Raw genomic sequence first — 24,462 nt, forward strand, 5'->3', positions numbered from 1 at the left:
ACAGAGATGAGTCTTATAGTAAAACAAACAAACCAACCAAAAAAAACGGGTAGCCAAACAAGCCCCTACATACAAAAAAGAGAATGAAAGGACTTATGATTTATTCAAAAATGACACTGACAATGATCATGCAGTTTACCTGATAACATCCACTCCCCCAATCAGGATAACTGAGCTTCTTTTCACACTTTTCCATGACAAATGCAGATTTCTGGATTAGACATACTGAATGAGGTCCATATTTTTCAGCACCAAAGTTTTTGAAAGGTTCTGAAGTAAGTCAAAATGTATGTTTTAATAAAAAAAAATGAACTTTGGTTCAATTTGTTAGAAACTGAAGTATCTCCACCATTCCTTTTAACTAAAGTCCTTTCAAATCAAAACCAATTCTTAAGGGAATCTTGAAAGGAATGCACTAAGCATAAAAACGCCGTGCAGCAAATTCAAATTGGGAGTTCAGAATAGCTATTAACAGTGAACAGTCACCTACATCAGAACACAGAAATTACGCTTCCTCATTGTTCTTTGCCTGGATAGTCTTGGAACGATACTCTTTTTAAAGTTATCATTATTTGGTTACATAAGGACCACTAAGGTCACCTTCTATGTTAGCTAACACTGGTAAACTTCCTTTTAAGTTCTGAGTTCACTTTCTGGTCCCCAAAATGTGGTAAGACACTAGAAAATAAAAGGTTGAGAAAAGTAAAGGAAGTAGATTTATTTTGCCTCGAGACTAGATGAATGACTGACTCTCCAGTATATAAAATTCCTATGCAGAGGAAGATATTAGTCACCAGAATTTTGAACCCTGCAACTGGGAGCCAACGAAGGAAGCACCTTGATGGGAGACCTGGGTATGACAACATCTAAGGTGCTCATGTTGTTTGGATAGGAGGGGGGCTTCCAAGTTATCTGGTGGGAGCATTCTGGGGACTAGAGACACCCGACACACTATATTTAGGGATCAGCAATTTAAATTGAATCTTACTTCCTGAGATACTCAGTTATTTTAATTCATTCAAGCATCAGCTTACAGAGAAGAGCAGAGGGAGGCTTAAAATCTCTCTAATCAACTTCCCAACTTTTTGCAGAGGTGGGGGAATATGGGTGGGGAACACTATAGACAATGTCAGATTTCTTCAATGTGTTGGTTGGTTTTGTTGACCTGCTTTTTCCTCTATTTTTTATTCTTTGTTATAAAGGATGGATCTTTGGGAGGTAGCGAGAGATGACTACATTAGCAAATGTAGGTGCTGTTAAAACAAAAGATGTAATTAAAAATGTATTTCTAAAAAAAAGGTTAAATAATTACTACTAATCCCAGAGTCTAAGTCTGTAACTTCTGTTTCCAATGGAAAGAGGTAAGCAGCAATTCTCATCTCTGCCTCTGCCGTGCCCAATTCACAAAACAATTTCAGACCATAACCGAACACTTTATAAAGCTGATGATTTCCTTTTAATAGAGAGAGTTTACGTCCCACACGAGTCTATTTTGGATTTACAGAAGAAGTCTCTATCCCACAGAACTTCAGAACTGGAAAGGACATCCAATGTCACCTAGTCCCATCTTGACCTGAATAGAGGCCTACCCTATAACCTCCCCCACCAAAGGTCACACAGCTTCTGCTTTAAGCCTTCCAGGGACAGGAACCCTTTTCTTAAAGAGGCAGTTCCTCCACTTCTGCACAGCTCTAAGTGTTGGGAAGTTTTCCATTACTAGGGACCTGGCAGAACAAGTAAAAATCAGCTTTCACAAAGCAAATCTTCATATCCTTGAAGATGGTTATCATGGTAACCCCTAAGTCTTCTGTTCTCCAGGCTCTTTCAAAACCAACTCAATCCTGGCTTTGTTCCAAGACTCACACCATCTTGGTCCTCCCCCTCCCACCATCCTTACTCCAATTATTCAATCAATCAACAAACATTCACTACTGATTAAGTGGCAAGCTCTGAGCTTAGTGATGAGGATACAAAACAAAAAGTGCAAACCACCAAAAAGGAGACAAGAAGATGTGTACAAATATAAGTACACAGAAAATATTAATCATCAATAATTTAACTTTATCCCAAGAGAATGTACTTTGTAAAAAGGGTTTGTGGCATGCATAATAATACACAGGATGGCCAGATGAGGTGTGAGGAGGCAAAGGACAAGGGGATTATCCCCTTCGTAGTTCTGGTCACTAAGCCTCTATTAACTTAGCTTCAGATCCAGTCAGCGTCCTCTGAGCCTTTGGCTTTCATTACCTGTTGTCCAGCCACACCTATTCCATTTGTTCTGCACAATTTGTCTATTTTAATACAAGCACAGAACTTTACATTTATCCTTATTCAATTTAATCTTATTCAATTCAGGTCACAGTTCCAGCCCGCCAAGATTATTCTATTTTGTTTAAAAATTTTTTTGGATACATTTTTGATATAACAGAAATTTCTTAACAAATTCTTTTTTACAAAGTACATTTTCTGGGAAAAAAATTTAAATTACTGATTATTAATATTGATTAATATTAATACTGACTATTAACATACACTTCTTTGTGTACGTATATGTAGCTATTTTCGTGTCTCCTGCCAGAATCTGTGCTTTTTGAGGGCAGGGGCTATCTCATTTTTGTTCTGTATCCCTAGCACTACACAGTGCTTGGCACATAGTAGCCACTTAATAAGTGCTTGCTGACTGACTAAATAAAAGAGAACAAAATTCTTAAACTTTGGGAGCATGAAACAAAGAGTGATCACTCGAATGTAATGAACATGGGAGAACCTGGCATTCACCCAGTGGATTAACTGCCCTTCCCAATTGTGAGTTACATTTGAGAAGAATGCTCCACTGATAAAAAACTTTGAGCAGCACAGGGAGGACACTTGTGACATTCCAACAGATACATTCCTCTAGGCTGACATCGACACATTCATTACTACTCTTTGGGTCTGATCAACCAGTTTTGAATCTTTCGTATTATCTAGCTGTTCAATTCTTCTAGTGAAGGGATTCTTACCCTGTTTAGTGTTATGGACTCTTTGGGCAGCTGGGTGAAGCCTATGGACCCCCTCTCTGAATTCTATTTCTAAATAACTGAAAGAAATGGTACATTTCAGTTAGAGGCTAGTAAAAATAAAGGTGTCATTCTTTTTCCCATCCAAGATAAAGGATCCCCCAGAAATTTATTCACAGATGCCTTGTTAAGAATCCTGATCTAATGCTTCCATCTTCTGTAATCATAAACCCATCCACTCTCAGTGATATCTGGAAAGTTAAATTTACCTCAATATATTATGACTTCTAATTCACTTTATTACTTACAGTTTTAGCATTTGTGTAGAGATTACCTGAGAATGTGCTTTTGTGTGGTTGCCCTTTTCTTATATACTGTCTTCTGTTAACTATTAATCTTTTCAAGTGGTATCCTCTTTCCTATGTCTTTCCTGCTGGTCCCCATGGCATCTGTTTTTACACCCACACCCACACCCTCATGTTGTTGTTGTTGTTGTTTTCCTCTCTCTCGTGTTCAGTTTAAAGCCTTCCTGGTCAAATTCCCAAATTCATAGCTATTTTAGCTATACTCTAATTGTGCTCAAGAGCAATTCATTTCCCAAATATGCTTCTCTCTACTGAAGCACCTCTCTTCAGTCAATGGCAGTGATAAAAACACCACATGATCCAATAACTCTCCAATTTCTTGGTCAAGGTTTTATATCCCTTAAATGCTTTCTAAAGCAGTGACATCGATGATCCTTCCGTGAATCCCCAAAAGTAGCTGGTGTTTATCCAGGGTGACAGGCCTTAGGAAAACATCACATCCCAGATGCAGGAAGATACCACCCCTCCTCAATCATTCATGTCAGGCCAGCTCGCAGGTGCCTAAGTACCTCTCAGACAAGAGCTGTCAACTACTTCTCCACCGTCTTTCTCTCCTGACAAATACAATATAGCTTCTTCCCTACTGGCAGCTTCCTTACCCTCAGAAACTCAACCCTTAATGGGAAAAGCTTCACATCTTGTTTTTTAAAATTCTCTTGAGACTTCTGCTTCCGGGAGTCAAGATGGCAGAGTAAAAAGGTAGCTGCTGTCACCCTCCCCTATCAAACTCTGAAAACCCAGAAAATATCACCCCAGAAAAAACAAAACAAAACCTGGAACAGCAGTGCAGCAACCCAGCAAACGGGTCTTCCAGTGCCTCAGCAAAAATAAGGGAAGCAGAACTACAAAGGGCCCCAGGCAGATAAACATGTATCCGAAAGGAGCTGAAGAAAGAAAGCAACCTAGAATCATCCTAAAGTCCCAGCCTTGCTGATTCCAACCCAAAACCAGGTAAGCTGTCAGAACCCTACAACCTCCAACTGTTAACCAGGAGGAGATCCTGAAGCCCAGGTGGTAGAGCAGGCAAACACCAAAAACTGGACCTCCAAGTGCCACAGTGAGGGCGGGGGAACCCGGTGGAAACCAGCTCAGAAAACCACCAGGTGCCTGGGCACTCTACTGCAAAGGAATCTCCCAGTGCATTAGCAAAAATGAGGGAGGGAGGGGCAGCTAGGTGGTGCAGTTGATAGAGCACCAGCCCTGAAGTCAGGAGGACCTGAGTTCAAATCCGGCCTCAGACCAAACACTTGACACTTACTAGCTGTGTGACCTTGGGCAAGTCACTTAACCCCTATTGCCTCACTTTAAAAAAAGAAATAAAAACAGAAATGAGGGAGGCAGCATTGCAAGGGGCCCCCGGCAGATAAATACCCTACAGCACCCATCTAAAAGGAGCTGAAGAAAGCTAAAGGAAAGGAAAAGCAGGCAACCTAGAATTGCCTGAAAATTCTAGCCTTGCTGATTCTAGCCCATTACCAGGTAAGCTGTCAAAACCCTACAGCCTCCAATTGCCAACATAAGAGGCCCCAGCACACAAAGCCAGTGACTAAGACCTAGGCTCCCAACATAAGAAGCTTGGGTCAGTGCCCTCTGCTCCCCAACAGAAGAGCTCAATCTCTTTAAAGGCCAGGGAATAAGGAAACACCATGAGCAAAAAGAAATGTACCATAGATCCATATTAAGAGAAGAGTGAAGATCAAGACAGAAATTCTGAAGAGGGCAACATTGTCAACAAACCCACATCTGCACCATCAGAAGGGAATATGAACTGGTCTGAAGCCCAAAAAGCCTTCTTAGAAGAGCTCAAGAAGGATTTTAAAAGTCTAATGAGAGAGGTAGAAGAGTCCTTAAAAAATACAACTGACCAATTGGAAAACAAGTACACTGAAGAAAACAAATCCCTTAAAAATACAATTGGCCAACTGAAGAAGGAAGTACAAAAACTAACAGAAGAAAACAATCTGTTAAAAACTAGAATTGGACATTTTGGAGAACAATTTGGAACTATGCCCAAAGGGCTATAAAAATGTGCATACCCTTTGATCCAGCAATAGCACTTCTAGAGCTATATCCCAAAGAGATCAAATAAATGGGAAAAGGACCCATATGTACAAAAATATACATAGCAGCTCTTTTTGTGGTGGCAAAGAATTGGAAATTGAGAGGATGCCCATCAACTGGGGAATGGCTGAGCAAGTTGTGGTATATGAATGTAATGGAATACTATTGTGCTATAAGAAATGATGAACAGGCTGACTTCAGAAAAACCTGGGAAGACTTATATGATCTGATGCTGAGTGAAGTGAGCAGAACCAAGAGGACTTTGTACACAATAACAGCCATGTTATGCAATGACTAAGATTGTTAAACTGAACCTTTCTCAGCATTATGAGGATCTAAGACATTTCCAGAGGCCTCAGGATGGATCGTGCTGTTCACATCCAAAGAAAGAATTATGGAAGTCGAATCGCTATCACTTATTTTTACCTTCTGTTGAGTTTCGTTTCATCTTTCTGATGGTTCCTCCTATTGGTTTTAATTTTTACTTACAACTTCACTAATGTGAAAATATGTTTAATGGGTATGTAAATGTAAAGCCTATATCAGATTGTGCGCCGTCTTGGGGAGGGTGGGGGGGAGAAAAAGGGAGAAAAAATTTTCAACTCAAAAGCATATGGAAAAAATAAAAAAATTTAAATAAAAAAACCCCTAGAATTGGAGAAATGGAAATTGATGACTCTAGAGAGAGCAATAATTACTCAAATAGAAATAAAAAATGAAAAAATAGATGAAAACATAAAATATCTCATTGATAAAACAACCGACCTAGAAAATCAATCCAGGAGAGACAACTTAAAAATCATTGGACTACCTGAAAATCATGATGAAAAAAAGAGCCTGGACAGTATATTTCAGGAAATCATAAAGCAAAACTGCCCTGAAGTCCTAGAACTAGAAAGTAAAATAACCATAGAAAGAATACACTGCTTACCACCTGAAAGAGATCCCAAATTGACAACACCAAGGAATATAATAGCAAAATTCCAAAATTATCAGATGAAAGAGAAGGTGCTGCAAGCAGCCAGAAAGAAACAATTTAAATAGCATGGAACCACAATCAGGATTACACAGGACCTTGCAGCTTCTACATTAAAAGACCATAGGGTGTGGAACATGATATTCCCTAAGGCAGAGGAGCTTGGATTGCAGCGAAGGATCAACTACCCTGCAAAAATGAGGATGATTTTTCAAGGGAGGAGATGGATATTCAACAAAATAGGGGAATTCCAAACCTTCCTGATAAAAAGCCCAGAACTCAACAAAAAACTTGATCTTCAAGTACAAGATTCAAGAAAGACATAAAAAGGTACATGGGACAGAAAGATACAAAATGTTGTTAATAAGGGCAGACTGTTTACATCCCTACAAGGGAAGATGACACTTGCAACGCTTGAGAACTGTATTGTTATTACACCATGTTAAAGGAGTATACATAAAGGGGGTGGATATTAGTTGACCTTGATGTAGTGATAAAAAAATAATCTAATCAAGTGGGTTAAATGGATCCAAGTAAGTGGATTAGTCTGATCTTAGAAAATGTACTGAGAAAGGAGGAGGCAGACAAGGGTAAATTACATTACAGGAAAAGACAGAAAATCCTATTACAGCAGAGGGAAAGGGGGGGTGGTGAGCATTGTTTGACCCTTACTCTCATCAGATTTGGCTCAAGAAGGGAATAACATAATCAGTTAGGTATAGAAATCTAACTTGCCCTATAGGCAGTAGGAGGGAAAAGGGAAAAGAAAAGGGAGGGGGGATAGAAGGGAGGGAAAAAGCAGTAAGGGCAAAGGGGAAGAAAAGGGAAAGGGATGATAGAAGGGAGGAGAGACCGAAGGAGGTGGTGGTCATAAGCAAAACACTAGTGAGGGGGGGGAAAGGAGAAAGGAAAAAGAAAAGCATAAACAGGAGGGAAAAAAGGATGGAGAAAAAGACACAGATAGTAATCATAACTGTAAAAGTTGAATCACTATCTTTTTTTCTTCTCTTCTGTTGAGTTTTGCTTCCTCTTCTGATGGTTCCTCCTATTGGTTCTAATTCTTACTTACAACTTCATTAATGTGAAAATATGTTTAATAGGAATGTAAATGTATAGCCTATATCATGTTGTGCACTGTCTTGGGGAGGGTGGTGGGGAGGAAGGCGTAGACAAATTTTAAACTCAATAGCATATGGAAGTGATTGTTGATAAATCAAAATAAATTAATAAAATAAAAAAAATAAATAAAACTGTCTTGATAACTTTATTTTAATATAATTGGTTTCCTTTTATAGTTCTATGAATTTCATACATTTACAAAAATTCTATGAAAGGATCCATAGGTTTCACTGGTCTTGCCAAAGGAGACCATGACACAAGAAATGTTAAAAACCCCTGCTCTAAAGGTTCACTGCTCCATCTGACCTTCCTACCCTATTTCCCATTATCCTATCCTCCAACACAGATTAATATCTCCTCTCTCTCTCTGGTTTCTTTTCATTGTTCTCTGTCTTCTCTCATACAGGTATTAATCTGCATTTTCTGTACCTGTGCCTTTTCTTGGGTCTGACATATACACAAAATGGCACCCTCTTCAGGCTGACAGAATATTCCACTTGTTCTACTTCCTAGAACTGAGAGCCTGTCAGTGTTGCTAATACCTCTTAGGGATATCTCATGGGACTAACTGCTGTTGACAAAATGTCTTCCCCCCCCAGGGGGCTTTTTTATGAGCATTTATCAACAGTGGGTTTTCCTTGCTTTTTTTTTTCTGTCTTTTCCCCATCTTTTCTCATGATGTGACTGTTTCCTGATGCATTAGAACTTTAATTAGCATATTTCTGCAAAAACTTGAATGCAACCAAAAGCTGTCTTAAGCTATTGCCTGAGAAAAGTTCTTATATAGAAATCCAAATTCTTGATAGTTCTCATTTCTTCTTTTTTCTCCACCCAGCCCTTACTATGAACTACAGACTTACCTCTCTCTACTCCAGTTTCCACATCATACCACTTTCTCTACTTTCCTCACAGGGTTGTTGTGAGGATAAAATGTTTTGTAACTAGAATAAATATTAACATCTTCTAAATATGTTAATAAAACTAGATCACTTGCCTGGTTGATTTTCCAGTATTCTACAATCTGAACTGCGTTGAAATTCACCACTTATATGCCAATTGAATTCTTGATTGAATGGACAGTAGTCAGCAATTTCCACAGAGCCACCATAATAAGGCAAATCTTCTACAGGTATTCCATTGAGGTCATCAAAGTACTACCAGAAAGGATAGAAAAGACAGAGGGGAGAGGAGCTTGTGAAGTCTTCTGTGTTGAGCAGTCAAAATGCAAAGCAAATCTGTGGTACCACGACCAGACAGTCATCAAACATAAAAGTTACCACGTACAAAGAAGTAAAGAAAGAGAGGTTTTCACAAAGAACTGCAAACCTTCCACATACAGTCTGTTTTTTTGATTTGAAGTATAGCACCTCAGATTTAACACAGAAACCCTCAGGCTGCCCTTCTTTATGGGCTTCTTTTTGAATCTTAAGGTGGACACTGAGGGCAAGTTCATTCTCACAGTGCTGCCCAAAAAAAGAAACAGTTACCTGATATTCCTGGGGCAAGGGCTTGGGGAACTTCTGCAGGTTACACACAGCGACTGCTCTCCGGTCTTGCCTGCAGGTTAGCTGCAATGGGTTACTTCTGAGTGTGTCACAATAGGGGGCTAACACTTGTCTCCTGACCACAAAAAGAAGTACTGGGACTTAGAAAATGGCGGCTGTCTATCATGTCTCTTCCATAAAACCTCTAATACATTTACACAATTCAAAAGGAATTAAATTCTAGAATTGGATCAAAACTTCTTTTTCAAAGAAAAAGATGGCTTCCCAAATGAAAGTAACACATTAATTAACAAGAAAAATGCCTCTTGGAATTGCAATTTATCACAATTTCCAAAAGCTCAGAGAAATCACAAACTAACCATTTCTAGGAAGGTCTGAGATCACCCATTTTATAAAATTCTCAGAAGAACAATGCATAATTTCCCCCAGCAACAGATTACAGTGTCTTGGATATTTAGGGTTAATAGTTCTTGCCCATAACTTAAATTTCTCATACCACAGTGTAAGAACTCATTCCATTGTTTCTCTGTCCTTGGTGAGAAGAATATAGTTGCTTTAGTTTGTTGATGAAGAATAACTTTTAGTTAAATATAGGCAGAAATTAAGGTTAAGTTCTAAAAAAAAATTAATTCTAAAATATTGAAGTCATAGATATTTAGTATTTGTGGTTTATATTTCACCTTGGTTTTCAAACAAGCCAAATAGATGATTAAGGTGATAAAAATCTTAGCTGCATTAAAAGACAAATCAAATATTCACACAGCATACAGTTTTTTCTGTGTGTAGGTTCAGTGAACTAGGAAGGGACTTGGTCCTGCCTATCACCTTCTGTGCTTCCTAAGCTCAGTTGACCTCTTCTCTCCATAAGTATTCCAAGCAGAAGGCCCTGTGAAGAAGAGCAGTCACTACAGGCCAGGACCACCGACGCCAATTATCTACACTTACGATACCTTGGATTCTGAAAAAAAGCCTTAGGGTAGAAGCCAAAATGGTAGCTGGGAACTGGCTTCTGTTTTCTTGTTCTTAGCCTTAACTGCTCTACAAATAGAAGATTAAAAGTTTTAAAGACAAGGGCAGAATTTCTTTGAAGGGGACTCACAGCTTCAGGTTTTTGAAGAATAAGAAAAAGGAAATCCCCTTGTGCCGCTAATTGAAAATACCCTCAAAGTGGGATTTTCAAAGTAAAAAACCTCTAAGACCCTCACATGATGACCTTGCTCTGAAGTAACCTCACGCTTCATTAGTAATGAATTTATACCACCTAGCTCACTCACTAATGCTGGCAAGACAAGAAGGCATGTGAAAGAGTATTTTAACTGTAAAGCTGTACAAAAAAATCCACTGTTCTGATTATGTGGCATTTTGCATTATAAACATAATCCTATGATAAAAGATAAAAAATAGTAATAAAAACTCATGACCTCAGATATCTATCTACCAATACCAAATGTTTAGGCAACAAACAAAAGGACCTAGCAGTCTTGATGGAAAGGATTGATTCGATCTCGCAGGTATCACTAAGATTGGATGGGACCACAGCTCTTGAAAGGTGTACCTTACTCAAAATACACAGAGTTAGAAAAGGGAGGAAGGGTAGAATCAAATATTAAAAAGATATGTTTAAGGGAGGGAATTTAGCAATCAGAGAGAGAAAGAATCATGGGGAATATTTGTATAAAAAGTCTAACGAGGGAGAAAAATAAATGATTTTTGTGAACGTATACTATCAGCCACCTGGAGAGACAGAGGAAAGAGATAAAGAGAGTGAAAAACAGATTACAAGCATAGCACAAAGAGGCATGACACAGCAGTGACAGGGATGTCAACTGTCTTAGACATCTGCTGGAGCCTTCAGCCAAGAGGAGAGCAGCTAATAAATTCTTAACTTGCCTTGGTGATAATTTCATCTTTCAAATGATGAAGAAATACGGAAAAATGCTGTTCTGCCTCTGGTTCTGATTAACAGGGAGAAACTAGTTGTTGTGCAGGAATGATGGTACCCTTGAAGGGAAATGACCAGTCATCCTAGAGTCTCTGACAAGCTCCTTACATTCGGGAAAAGAAGATTTCAAAGAGACCAGAGGAAAGATAGTTAGGATCCTACAGATGAAAATGCTTCAGGGGAAGGTATCCCAGGAGGGATGAAAGATACTCAAAAAATTAAATTATGAAAATACAAAGGAAAACAATTCCAGTGAGTAGGAAAAATGAAATATGTCTAAGAAGACCCATGTGGATGCACAGGGCACTCACCCAAACAACTTGGATTTTAAGAAGAAATGTAGAGCAAACTGAAACATGACCAAGCAAGACAGAAATGACTACAAGAGCATGGCATGGTCCTAGAAAAATGACATTTAGGAGGCTAGAGCTCAGACTGCTGAGGGAAGCTAAGGACTGAAAAAGGGATCTTCCCACTATATTATGTCAGAAGAAGAAGGAAGAACAAGGAAGGGAGAAGACCTTTCCTTGGGCGGATGCACTTGGATGATGATAACAACAGGAAGAAGACAGAGCGCTGCTGAACTCCTATCAATTTCTCTTTCTGCAAACAACAGAACACAACAGACCAATGGAAAGCCAATCCACAAGAAAGTGAGGAATCAAAAAGAGAGTACCTAGGTGCCCATGATGGATTTCAGTCATCTGCCTCAGCTGAACTGCATCCTGAGCACCTGAAAGAGCTAACAGATAAGACTGCTGAGCCACAGCCACTGATCATGAAAGGTCATTGGACGTGGGAGAGGAACAAGACTGGAAAAAGGCAAACGTCCTCATTTAGAGAAAAGGAAAGAGAACTGCAAACTCTAGGCTTGACTTTGACTTCTGGGAAAACTATGGAAGGGGTCATTAGAGAGCTGGCTGGCAAGTATCCAGAAAGGGAAGTGACCATTCCAAAGAGCCAGCAGAGCTGCGTGAAGAGCAGCTTAGGCCAGGCTGACAGGATTACTAAACTAGCAGAGAAGGCCATGCATATGGTTTACCTAGTTTTTAGCAGAGATTTTGATAATGTTTCACTTACAATTCTGGTGGAGAAAACAGAGAGATATGGATTAGACAATAACACCATCAAAACTCACTGGAAGACTGGTTGTGAACAGTTTAACGTTAACAGAGCAAAAGTCTCTAGTGGGGTGGCTTAGGGATCTAGGCTTGGCTCTGGTCAAGTTAACATCTTGTGAATGATCCAGATAAAGGCAGAAGTATTATTTTTTGAAGATGACACCCAGGTAGGAAGGAGAGCTAATACACTGGATGACAGTCAAGATCCTGAAAGGCTAGAGTATTGAGCTGAATCTAAAGAAATAAAACTAAGCAAGGATAAATGTAAAAGCCTTGTGTCTGGGTATAAGAAATCAAATCCACAAATATAAGATGGGGGAGGTATGGCGAGAAAGCAATAGTTCTGAAAAAGATTAGGGCATTTTAATGGTCTGTAAGCTCAATATGAATCATCAATAGCAGTGTGATATGGCAACTAAGAATGCTAATATGACCTTGGGTTGCATCAAGAAGAACAGAGCTTCCAGGAAGAGGGAGATGATGGCCTTACTGCACTCTGCCCTCCTCAGGCCTCATGTTGAATACTACGTTTGGCCCATGGCATCCCAGTTTAAGGAGAACTGCAGAGTATCCACAGGAAGTTACCCGGATAGCAAAGGACCTTGAGTCCATGATATTGGAGGATTGATTGAAGGAACTAGGAACGATCAATCTAAAGAAAAGAAGACTCAGAGGGGACATGGCAGTTGTCTTCAAAAACCTGAAGGACTACCATGCAACGAGGGACTCGACTTGCTCTATTTGGTCCCAGAAGGAAGAACCAAGACCAAGGTGTAAAAGTTGCAAAAAAGGAATATTCAGGCCTGATGCTAAGAAAAGCTTTGTAAGAAGCAGAGCTGCCCCAACGCAGAGTGGGCTGCCTCAGAAGGGTGGATTCTCTCCCCTGGGGATCTTCAGGCAGGGACTGGATGACCCCCATGGTAGTTATGTTATAGCTGAGATTCTTTTCGTATATGGGTTGGTCTAGATGGCTGTGAGGTTCCCTTCCAACTTTCCCATTTCTTTGATATGCTCAAATTTTACACAAATGTACATTTTTACATGTCACATTAACCAAAAAACAGGAATACCAATCTGAATTCTACTCTATTTTATCCCTAAATTTAGTGCAAATATTTCCAAACGCAAAATTACAGAGAACCTGTAGAATGTTTTTCTTTAACATCCTAAATTTTAATAATCATTTTCACAGAACCTAATAGCTATACATTTGAAAAGATTTGTCATTTTAGGTTCAAGAAAACCAGAAATTAAATAAACAATCACATTCAGTTTAAGGAAAACACTTTCTTACTTTTGTTTTTGTTGATCAATCCAGAATTTACAACTCTTCATGACAAAGTCGCATCCCTTACCACGGCCCCAGTCTAAGGTCTCAGCCATGCTGTAATTGGCTTTATACCAGCTGTGAAAATAATTTTAAATGAGGTAACTTTTATTACTGTGGTTTTAGGAAATGCCTGCTACATCTATCACAAATCTCAACAATGAAGTAATTAAGAACTGCATTCTTAATTAAATCAATACATCTTGGTAAACTACTATGATCAGAAATCTTTACTGAGCATGGTGTGGATAGAACTGTATGCGACTTCAATCTTGGATTCTCATAGTTACAAGATACTCTTCCTACTGTATTATACAAGAATAAATTTCTTGAGAACAAGGGGACAGAGGGATAAAGAGGGCTAACTAGAAGTATTTTAGGACAGAGAATGGTGGGACTAGGGGTAGAGGAGAGAAGAAGAAAACAGAAAAAGCACTGGTCATCTTGTTCCCCCTCCAAACTAACTCACTGTCCCATACCTTCTGTTCCAATGATCCTTACAACATCATGATTATTTAAAGCTCCACAAGGAAAGATATCCCAGCTACCCTGATAATGCCTGTAAAAATTCAGAAACTGCAATGTCGCATTTAACACAAGAGACTGATGGCAGATCAAGCTGTAGGTGGAACTGCCATTCTTTGCAGAAGTTACTACTTTGTAGAAGACTACTATGTTGTCCAGATAGTTGTACCTTCCCTATAAACAGTACTGCTCATTAGCTCATTGACAATTACTTGGAGATCATCCTTTCCCCATTCATCTCCCTGCTGCTCAACTGCTATTTTATTAACAGGACATAGCCTGAGATCCTAGGACTTCCTGCAGACAAACCTTAAAGAGCTTTTTTTTTATTTTGTGAATTACTATGTAAGCAATAAGCTGATGAGAGTACTGAGCACACAATGCAAGCGGTTCACAAACTCAAGTCTTCTTTTCTGGTATTCCTCCTTCCTCTACAGTACAGGAGTTGTTACAGCTTGGCTAAGAATAAAATATACTAGCAAAAAAGCTTTCTAGTTTTCATTTCTGCCAGGAAAAACATTCTTTTCAGGTATTCCCCTAGACACACAGAAATACTCTTCTGATCTAGTATGAGAAAAGCTATTTAAAAGTTCTGATATTTCCATGAATTATTATAGGGAACCACCACAGAGGTTTCCACACAGTGCTTGTCCCCCTACCCATTACTGGTATCAAAAGGAAACATAAATGGTTATAAAAGGGGAAAGAGGAAGGAGATGGATAGGAGACAAACATGGTTGGGAGCACGACTCTTAATCAGACAGTTTGCTTCCTGAGCAGTGACAGGGAAGGCTGTTGTTTTGTGGCTATCATTTAGTCATTTCAGTCGAGTCTGACTCTTGGTGACCCCATTTAGAGTTTTCTTGGCAAAGATTCTGAAGAGATTTGCCATTTCCTTCTCCAGCTCATTTTATAGATGAGGAAACTGAGGCAAACAGGGTTAGGTGACCTGCTTAGGGTCACACAGCTAAAAAGTGTCTGAGGCCAGATTCGAAATCACAAAGATGAGCCTTCTGACTCCAGCCCTGATGCTCTATCCACAGCGCCACCAAAGAATTACGAGGGGAGACGACATGTACACAAATTAGAATGAACAAAATATATAAAAAGTAAATACAAAGTACATTTTTTAGTGGGAGGGCAGTAGGAGTTGGGAATAAGGGAAGAATTCAAGTAGAAAATGTCACTTAAGCAGAATTTTAAAGGAAAGAAAAGGCAGTGGTGAAATGGGAATATATTCTGGGCATGGGAGATATGTATGAAATATTATTAGCTATTTAGTCAAATGCAAAGCAGTGCTCACTAGAAGAGGACCATTTATTTTATAGCTATTCTGCCTCATTTCCATATTTACCTAGGTATGTTTTGGGGTGGTCTCTGGTTTCATTCAAAATTCAAATATAGAACAATTTTAGGTTATCTGTTGGCTACATACACACACACACACACACACAAAATATTTAAATGATTAATTCTGCTTCAAAGGTAACACTTCAATGCTAAATAAACTCAAAGGTTCACCATATCACAATGCCATGCCACAAATCCTGGTATACAGTTAATCCAAGAAACAACGTATCATGGCAGGATCTCATCTTACCCTGTGTCCTCCATTAATGCTAAGGTTATTCGAGAGAGGACTCGATTCTGTGTGTGAGAGCCAGTCATTGCTTCGTTCTGAAAACCACAAAAAGTTTAGTAAGCCACAGAAAAGAAGCAGCACCAAGTTTGACAGAGGTCTTACAAGAAACATTTAATTTTAATTGCCTTAAGTCAATTAATCTCTCAGGACCTAAGATTGTCATCTACAAAATGAGGTGGTTATGTAAACTAGATGGTTTCTATGGCTTTTTCATATGGCTTTAATCTCAGGAAATTTTATTTTTAAATTATGAAAGAGAAAGCAATTCACTCACTTAAAAAAGCTGGGAAAAAAACCCTATACATTTTCTAAAATGAAACAAAATATGTGTGACCCTGGGCAAGTCACCTGACCCCACTGCCTGGCACAAAATAAAACAAAACAAAACAATATGGAAGCACTTAAAAGAAAAGAAGGCCATCTTCTTCCTCAAACCTTTTAAAACTTTTACCACAGACAACTTCCCTAGAATGACAGGCTAATGACATTTGCAATTATGCGAAGCAAACACAAATATAACTTCTTAAAAAAAGAGAAATATTTCTAAAAAATCTACAATAGATAAAGCTTTCTCTTGGCAAAATAAAGCAAGAGGCTGAGGCAGTTATTGTGCTAACCAAGAGGATGTGGAGGGGAAGGGAATGGGGGAGATGTGTGCACAGGAAAGGAGATAAGGAGAAAGAGGAGGAAGGGAGGACTCACTTTGGTTTGAATTACTTGATTAATTTCTCAGTATCTGAGGAGCTGAGGTAACACATGGCGACTAAAAACAAGACCATTTCAATACTATTCATTTTATTGCTATAGCTCACAGTTTGGGGAAAGGAAGAAACTGATGGAAACACCATATGCTCGAGTTCTCTATCCCAACATATAACCTTTATTTCTGCCAAACTGCTAGCACACTAAAAAGACCAACCTGAAAACCAAACCAAACCTGTTTTTAGGGAAAATATTCCTACTTTCATACCTCAGGGATCCATGACTTCATTGGAATGAGATCCTTTCCACATACTGCAATTTCTCTATGCCTTAGTAGATGGCCTTTGTGAATTGCTGAGGCCTAACCAAATCATCACTTGGGGCCAACCTTCTGGCTCTAAAACCATCTGTACTTAGGCTGGATCTCAGAGAGAAAACTAGCATTTTGCCAGGTCCCTATTCAAAGCCTATCCAACTTAGTTAAGGACTTGCAGAACTGGTATTCTACTGGTAGAACCTTCAAGAACCCACGTTTTCCAAACTATGATGAGGTATCAAAGTATGACTTTCATAGAATTGAGGGGAAAAAAGGCATAGGGAATTTAAAAAGCATGTAATAACACTAGATAAAATGTTTCACTAATTTTCACAAGTTTCCTATCTTATCCTATTTATACAGATTTCTAATTAGAAGCTTGATCTTGGTAAATATTAAACCTAATCTACAATACTACTAACTCTGGTAATAGCTTTAAAAAATTTTTTTTCTCATTCAAACTGACCTCTAATAATCGTTTTTCCCAGTGGTTCAGCTCAGTGCCTAGACCACCTTGATTTTCAAGTTCCATTCCTTCCAGAATTGGACAATTAAAATGTTTCCGAGCTTCTTCCTAAGAAACAAAACAATACAAACCTCATTAAATTATTACAATATATGACACAATTTTTATAATTTTATAAACAGCAAGAAGGATGTTAAACTGTTCGTTGCAATGGAAAGCAATACTGAGGAAAAACAGTATTTAAAATAAATCTTCTATGCTGTCACAATCGTCTTTAGTATTTTTATCTTTCTAACTATTATATTGTGTCCCTGCCTATTTGAAGATTTTGGTTTGGACCATATCAATTTCAAAAAAGTTACAAATTTGTCTGCCATGCATTAATCTTGCTTAGAAACAACTTCTGTTCAATTGTGGTCTGCTAAGTTATCATCCTATTTTGGATACTTTTGTTGGGCATGGGTGTATGGGTGTGTGTGTTGTGTGTGTGTGTTGGGGATTGGGGAAGGATTAAGGAGCTGTGAGTTCTGGAATACCCAGATTTCCATTTACTCAGCTGACTGTACTACACTTACTTTATATTGTTTGTTCCACTAAAAACTATGAAATAAGAGTCCAAAGTTCAAAGAATTTGAACTGATAATAGCAAATTAGATTCCAATAACTGGTGAGAGTGATAGATAGTTCAAAGAATAAAAAATATTTTAGCAATACTCACGACAACACGAGGTGTTACGAGAAGAAATACACTGTGCGGTATCATCTTACTACCTTGAACATCCCATAATCTCTCCAGTTTTCGAACCACCTTATCACTCCACTGATACAATCCAAGACTACAATTAAAATAAAATATTTCAATTTTTCAAATTTACAGTACAGATACGGTACAAAAGTATGCATGAGAGTTAAATCTAGGTTTCTCAGGAAGCTATTGCTAATAGTCACTTGTACCAAATAGATGCCATTTCCTTTCTTGTAGTTATTTTTGACATACTACTTCTTCAGACCCATGGTCTATCCAGTTTGGTATTCTGTCTCTGACAGAAGCACCAAGTGAAACAATGCATAAAGGTCTTGACTGTTCTTCAATGTCAATGTCGAAAGTCAGGAACTTAGGGACAGACTCTCATTCATAACACTTTCCTTTAGTAACTAACTTATTTGTTGTTGTTCAGTTGTTTCAGTTGTGTCCAACTCTCTATGACCCCATCTGAAGTTTTCTTGGCAAAGATACTGGAGCAGTTTGTCATTTCCTCCAGCTAATTTTACAGATGAGGAAACTGAGGCAAACAGGGTTAAGTGCCCAGGGTCACACAGGTGGTAAACAGGCCAGACCTGAACGCATGAAGATAAGTCTTACTGACTGCAGGACCAGCACTCTATCCACTATGCCAACTAATTGCCCCAAATAACTTATTTATCAGTAAGTATTTAGAGTAACTATAATATACCTAGAACAATTTCCTCATCTTTAGAATGTGAATAATTGTTGCACTACCTACTTTAAAGGTTTATAATGAGATTCAAATGAAATTAAGTTTGTAAAGTGTTTTGTAACTGTAAAGTACTATAGAAATGTGAATTATTATTTTTATTAATCCTGTCCAGGGTTTTTGGATGAAAACACAGAGGGCTATGTTTATCAGATCTACAGAGAGTAATAAAGATGGGAAGGATCCACTGTATGTTGTCATTTCATCAATTCAAAAGTCAGCTCCAATGATGCAGACTGTAGACCATCCATGCCTGTCCATCCTATGCAGATCTTGTCTTGGTCCTTCTTAACTTCACCACAGGGGATCCACCCATTGTACTAGAGGCCTTCCTCACTTTCTCCTGACATTGCTAGTGTATCAGTGGAGGACTCTAGCTGCCCAACCTATCATCACTTGTCCTTACCACATGATGAGCCCATATTCTCTCTCTTTCATACAATTCCCTGATACTGTCATCTGCTCTTGTTCGTTAGAGGACCTCTTTGGTTAGACTACATCTTGTTCACATGCACCACATGCCTCTCCATTACCCTCTCTCTCTGTGATATTCATTTTAAATTCTGCTGAGGAGGTTCTATTGCATGTCTCATTGTTATACAGAAACATTGGTCGAATACTACTAGCATTGAAAAGATAGGACTTGGCCAACATGGCAGAGTATAGGCTAGGAACCAGCTGAACTCTCAACATCCCCCTCCAAACAATGTTAAAATAATGCCTCAAATCACATCTTGGCATGGCAGACCCAACGAAAGGTCAGAGGAGACATTTCCTAGCCTAAGACAACTTAGGAGTTCTGCAGGATCTGCATATGCACTCCCATATAAGACTGTAAACAGTTTAATTCCCTTGAGTCCCTCACAATTACTCTTTCATGTGTACCTTTTACCTCCTATGAACCTAACAGAGGGATCAGAAAAAATTTTCTCAAGAAAGGTGAGGTTTTAGCTGCAGCTTGAAGGAAACTAGTGAAGCTAGGAGAAGGAGATGAGGAGGGAGAGCATTCTAGGCATGAATGACAGCCAAAGGAAATGCCCAGAGTGGGGAAATGGAGTGTGTTACAAGAGCAGGGCAGCAAGAAGACCAGTGTCACTGAATCAAAGAGTACACAGAAATGAATAAAGGGTAAAAAGACTGAAAAGGGAGGAGGAGACCAGGTTATAAGAGTTTTAAATACCAGAGGATTTTAGATGTGATCTTGAAGGTTACAGGGAACAACAGAAGTTTACTGACCGGTCACAGTCAGGCCTATGATTTAGGAAGATGAATGTGATAGCTGAGTGGAGGGATGAAGTGGAGAGGGAAAGACTTGGGACAGGGAGGCCAACCAACAGACTGCTGCAATAGCCCAAATATGAGGTGATGACAGCCTGTACCAGAGTGGCAGAAGTGTTCAAGAAGAGAAGAGGGCATATGTGAAAGCCGTTACAAAGAAAAAGTCAACAGTAAACTGCTGGAGAAGACAGGATGGAATGCGATCACTTGTGCATACTGAGAGGTTTGCTTTGGTGAGGAGAAAGGCCACCTCTTCATGCGAGACAGGAGTGAAGGAGGAAATAGAGGCAGAGAGAATTTAGGTGACGTGAGATAAGAAGGAAGGGAGAAGAAGGAGCTCTAAGAGAACGGCCTCCATTTCAGTCTAGAATTACCAGGCAAGGTTCTAAGTTGAGAGGGTGTAGGGAAAGATGAAGCCATGGGAGGTTTGAAGATGGATGAAAAGTTTGGAGAAGCCTCTGTGGTGAATGGGACAGTGTGTTAATTAGCAATGAACAAGACTCAGAGTCAAGCCTTTTCTTCTTCAAGCTAAACATCCCATTTTCTTAACTGGCACTTATAAGACACGATCTTGAGACCGTTCATCATCCTGACTCTAAACACTCCAGTTTATCAATGTTTTCCCTAAAATGTGGCTCCCAGAACTGAATATAACACTTCAGAGATGGTCTAACCAGGGCAAAGTACACAAGGACTATCCTTTTCCTGGTTCTGACCACTAAGCCACTTTTTGCTTTGTTTTGTTTTGTGCTGTGTTGTTTTAACTGAGTCCTCCTATCTCAGCAAGGCTTTAAGTGCCATGGCTTCTCATGGGCCTGATCCCACTGCAGATCTGCATAGAGGCTTTAACCTATGCCTTTTCTGACTTGGGCCTGTTTGATCCTCCTTAGATAGTCCTGTAGTCTCATGACCCTAAGAGCTTACCATCTTGGTGACAAGACTTAGGGCACAAACCCACTTAGCTTAATCTACTTTATCTCAGAACTCTAAAACTTAAGTGATCCACCACCCTCAGCCTCACCGTAGCAGGAATCATAACCATGATTCCATAACTAGATCTGGCTCACCTATCCCGACTTTAAATGCAGCTTAAAAGCACACTAGCCTTTTCTGACTATCATATCATACATACTGTTGACTCATATTTAAGCTTAAATCCATTAAAACACCAGGTCTTCAGATGAACTGCTATCCATTCCACTCCCTTCTCTTATGCTTGTGAAACTGACAATTTGAACCTTTATGGACTTTAAGTTTATCACTTTAAATTTCATCTTATTAGATGGCTTTGGATCCTTTTATGCAACTACAATAGCTACTCCCTTATGCCTTTATCCAAGTCACTGACAAAAAAAGTTAAGCCACATAGAGCCAAGTGCAACTTCCAAGTCAACATCAAACCACTAATGGCTTGGCCATTCAACCAGTTCCAAATCCATATAAAATGGACTCATAAAGCCCACATTTTTTCCTCATCTCCACAAGAATAACATGAGTCCTTTTAAATGCTTTGCTAAAATCTAGGCATATTTACTGCATATGTCATCAGCATATCACAGAGATGAATCTTTTACAAAAAAGTTAAATAGGTGAATGAAAAGGGCTTCTTTTTCTTTTTTTTCAACCTAAGTACCAAGAGAAAGGAGAAATGAACCAGTAATACTCAACGTTAAATGAAAGAGAATTACACTTAAGAATTATACCTAATTATACTTGAGAATTTGGTTGCTCTCAAAGTTTACTCTGAAAGTATTATTTATATTGATATTTATCTGATATTAGTTTAAGTTTAACTATCTAAAAATATTTTAATATAAAAGGTATGGAAATTTATGATAACAAATCCATGACCAGTGTCATAGAAATTATGGAACTACTTATAAGTGTTATTGGAATTTTTATTTACTTTCAGTACAACTTATTTTAGGCCCTGAACCTGAGCACCACGTTAATCTTTGTTCATTAAAACATTCCCTGACTATATATCTAGGCTTAACATTTTTTACCCAAAGAAACAAAAATGAGAAAACAAATACCTGCTATTAAAAGGTGGTAAACCACTTGCATATCTTGAAGTCAGAGGTTTTCCATCTTTATCATGGTAGAATGCAAAAAGCCCAGCAGAGAAACCCTATTTAAAAAAAACAAACCATGAAACATCTTTAAGAGACAATTATACCAATTCTTGGACAAACATCAATTCATTACATACTAAACTGTAATTGACACAATGGAGAGCTAGTCAAGTATAGGACTATTTGCCACTTCACTAAAAATGACTTGGCTATTCCTCTATTTTATAGTTCTCTGTTATCAGACTTTTAGCTTAGTAAAAAGACATGTGAACATGGTAAAACTTTTTTTTGATGAAAGTAAATAGTTTAACCAGTGTCACAACTGCTTAACTGTTCTCGGCAGACTCTACTGCTGCCTCTGCCTCACTCATAGTGCAGGCTGCCTTGGGGAAAAGTATGGTTTATGCTGAGTCACAAGATTGAGGCCCCTTATGCGCAGCTAGGCTTTGGTACCCTGAGAGTTTTCATTTATAATCAGGATAATAACCATTTCACACAAGGGTATTCTTAGATGCTTAAATTTCACCCTTGAAATACAGAAATCCCATAATATTTTTTAGTACCATAAATTATTTGGTATGAAAGGTTATTTCCTAACTTAAGCACAAAACAAACCACTCTCTTGCTATTACTTTAATTATCATGACCCAGTTTATATAACTAGAATGTGCAATAATTAATATCCATAATTGATGGATACTATTCGTATAATTAACTTAATTCAACAAATTAATTAGGCAGCTCATCTGTGCTGGCATTTTGGTTCTCAATCTATTTGTTTAACCATTGACTCTTGCGTCATTAAGGACTTATAACTTAAGTCTATTATGGTAGTGTTTGTTCTTTTGTCCCTACAACATTGCTGGATTTTTATGTCGTTTTGATATGCTAAGACAACCTAATGCAATTTACTAGAATGAGAAAAAGAGAATTATAAAACTGAAAAAAGTTAAAAACACGATTATGGTAGAGTTAAGAAAATAAACTACATTTTACCACATCCCTTTTAACAGACATTGAATACATATTCTGTCATCTTGTCAGTCTGAAAAATTTTGTAAACATTCAAAATTTTTACCAGCCAATCTCACATTCATACTGTGCTCAGTACATAAGTAATAAGCGTGAGCATCTACAACCTTATATATGTGTATATTGTACATGTGTTGGGGGAGGAAAGAGGGTATATATATTTTTATGAGACAGCACTGGATAATGAAAAGAAAGTTAGTCTTGGAGTCAGGAGACCTAAATTTGAAGCATGGTGCCAAATTTAAAAGTTAAGTGACTTAGAAGTCACCTAAACTACTTGAACTGATTTCTTCATCTGTCTTCTACTCACAAGTAAAGTGATTCATAAACTTTAAAATACTATATACTAAGGGGCAGCTAGGTGGCGCAGTGGACAGAGCACTGGATTCAGAAGGACCTGAGTTCAAATCCGACCTCAGACACTTAACACTTCCTAGATGTGTAACCCTGGGCAGTCACTTAACCCCACTGCCTAGCCAAATAAAAAAAGAAAAAAACAAAACAACACACTATACACTAAGTGGACAGGAGAAATGCAACATGTCTATGATTTAGGAGATTTAGGGAGTTGCCTAGGGCAGGGAGAGATTTGAACCTCAGGTCTTCCTAAGTCAGAGCCCAACACTTTATATCCCCTTAGGCCTCTCTAAAGTGCTATACATAGAGGTAGTCTTGCAATTCACAATGACAGTAATAACTTTAAAATGAATTATCTACAAAATTGGTTTTTAAGGAATAAACCAATTTTCTTCTAAGTCCTGAATCCCTATGCCTAGGCTTATTTGTAGAATTATTAATATTATGATAAAATTATAACCAAATATTCCCTTTTGATCTTCTCTGCTTTTCAAATATTGAACATCTATAACAATACCTTCTTAGAATACTTTCCTCTTCTATGACTGGGAGATTCAGTTTCACTGGTTCATAAAATGAAAACATAATTTGACTCAGAATGACTTTATGAAGCAAATTCAGCACTACCTTAATTTGCTAAATCAAAGTAAAGTTTCATCTGGTTTAAATACATTTTTAATGATTAAACATTGTGAGAATTATGTAGATACAGTATCAGAGTATACACGCAGGATATAGAGTACATAGGGAATATGGAGTAACAGAAAACATTAGTTTACAATTCACTAACATCTGTTTTCCAACTATGAGTTATAATAGAATATTATATAATATTTAATATATAACATATAATACAATATTAAGTGCCAGAGCTCAGTTTGTTTCTATTTTTTTGTCTTTCCACCCTAAGCCTAGCACAACGCCTTTGCACATAATAGGTATTTAATAAATGCTCCTTAAATTGAAATGAATGAAGTCTATACGTTCTTAAAGAGGAAAACTGCCAAAGATTCAAGAGTATTTTCTTTTAATTCCATGATATCACTCCATTAAATATCATGAAAGATCTCCTCTAATTAGAAGGAAGGTATTTACAAATAAGTGAAAAACCTGGATTATAGGATACTTTGAAAATTCTATTTTAACTGGGTGTGGTAG

The 24,462-nt window shown here is 38.2% G+C and overlaps 1 protein-coding gene across 1 annotated transcript in view; it reads right to left on the reverse strand.

Annotated features, from left to right (window-relative positions):
• Positions 1-24,462, reverse strand: part of LMLN (leishmanolysin like peptidase) — a 66,766-nt gene that overhangs the window by 13,571 nt on the left and 28,733 nt on the right. The window contains exons 8-15 of the mRNA XM_020986016.2: positions 21,877-21,971; positions 17,785-17,902; positions 17,067-17,174; positions 15,541-15,617; positions 13,383-13,493; positions 9,008-9,140; positions 8,515-8,674; positions 140-270 (exon numbers count right to left, since the gene is read on the reverse strand). Of these exons, the coding sequence (XP_020841675.2) occupies positions 140-270; positions 8,515-8,674; positions 9,008-9,140; positions 13,383-13,493; positions 15,541-15,617; positions 17,067-17,174; positions 17,785-17,902; positions 21,877-21,971 (933 nt within the window). The remainder of the gene's footprint in view (positions 1-139; positions 271-8,514; positions 8,675-9,007; positions 9,141-13,382; positions 13,494-15,540; positions 15,618-17,066; positions 17,175-17,784; positions 17,903-21,876; positions 21,972-24,462) is intronic.

This window comes from Phascolarctos cinereus, unplaced genomic scaffold (assembly GCF_003287225.1).
Source record: "Phascolarctos cinereus isolate Bilbo 61053 unplaced genomic scaffold, phaCin_HiC Scaffold_726;HRSCAF=1367, whole genome shotgun sequence".
NCBI classification, from domain to species: domain Eukaryota; kingdom Metazoa; phylum Chordata; class Mammalia; order Diprotodontia; family Phascolarctidae; genus Phascolarctos; species Phascolarctos cinereus.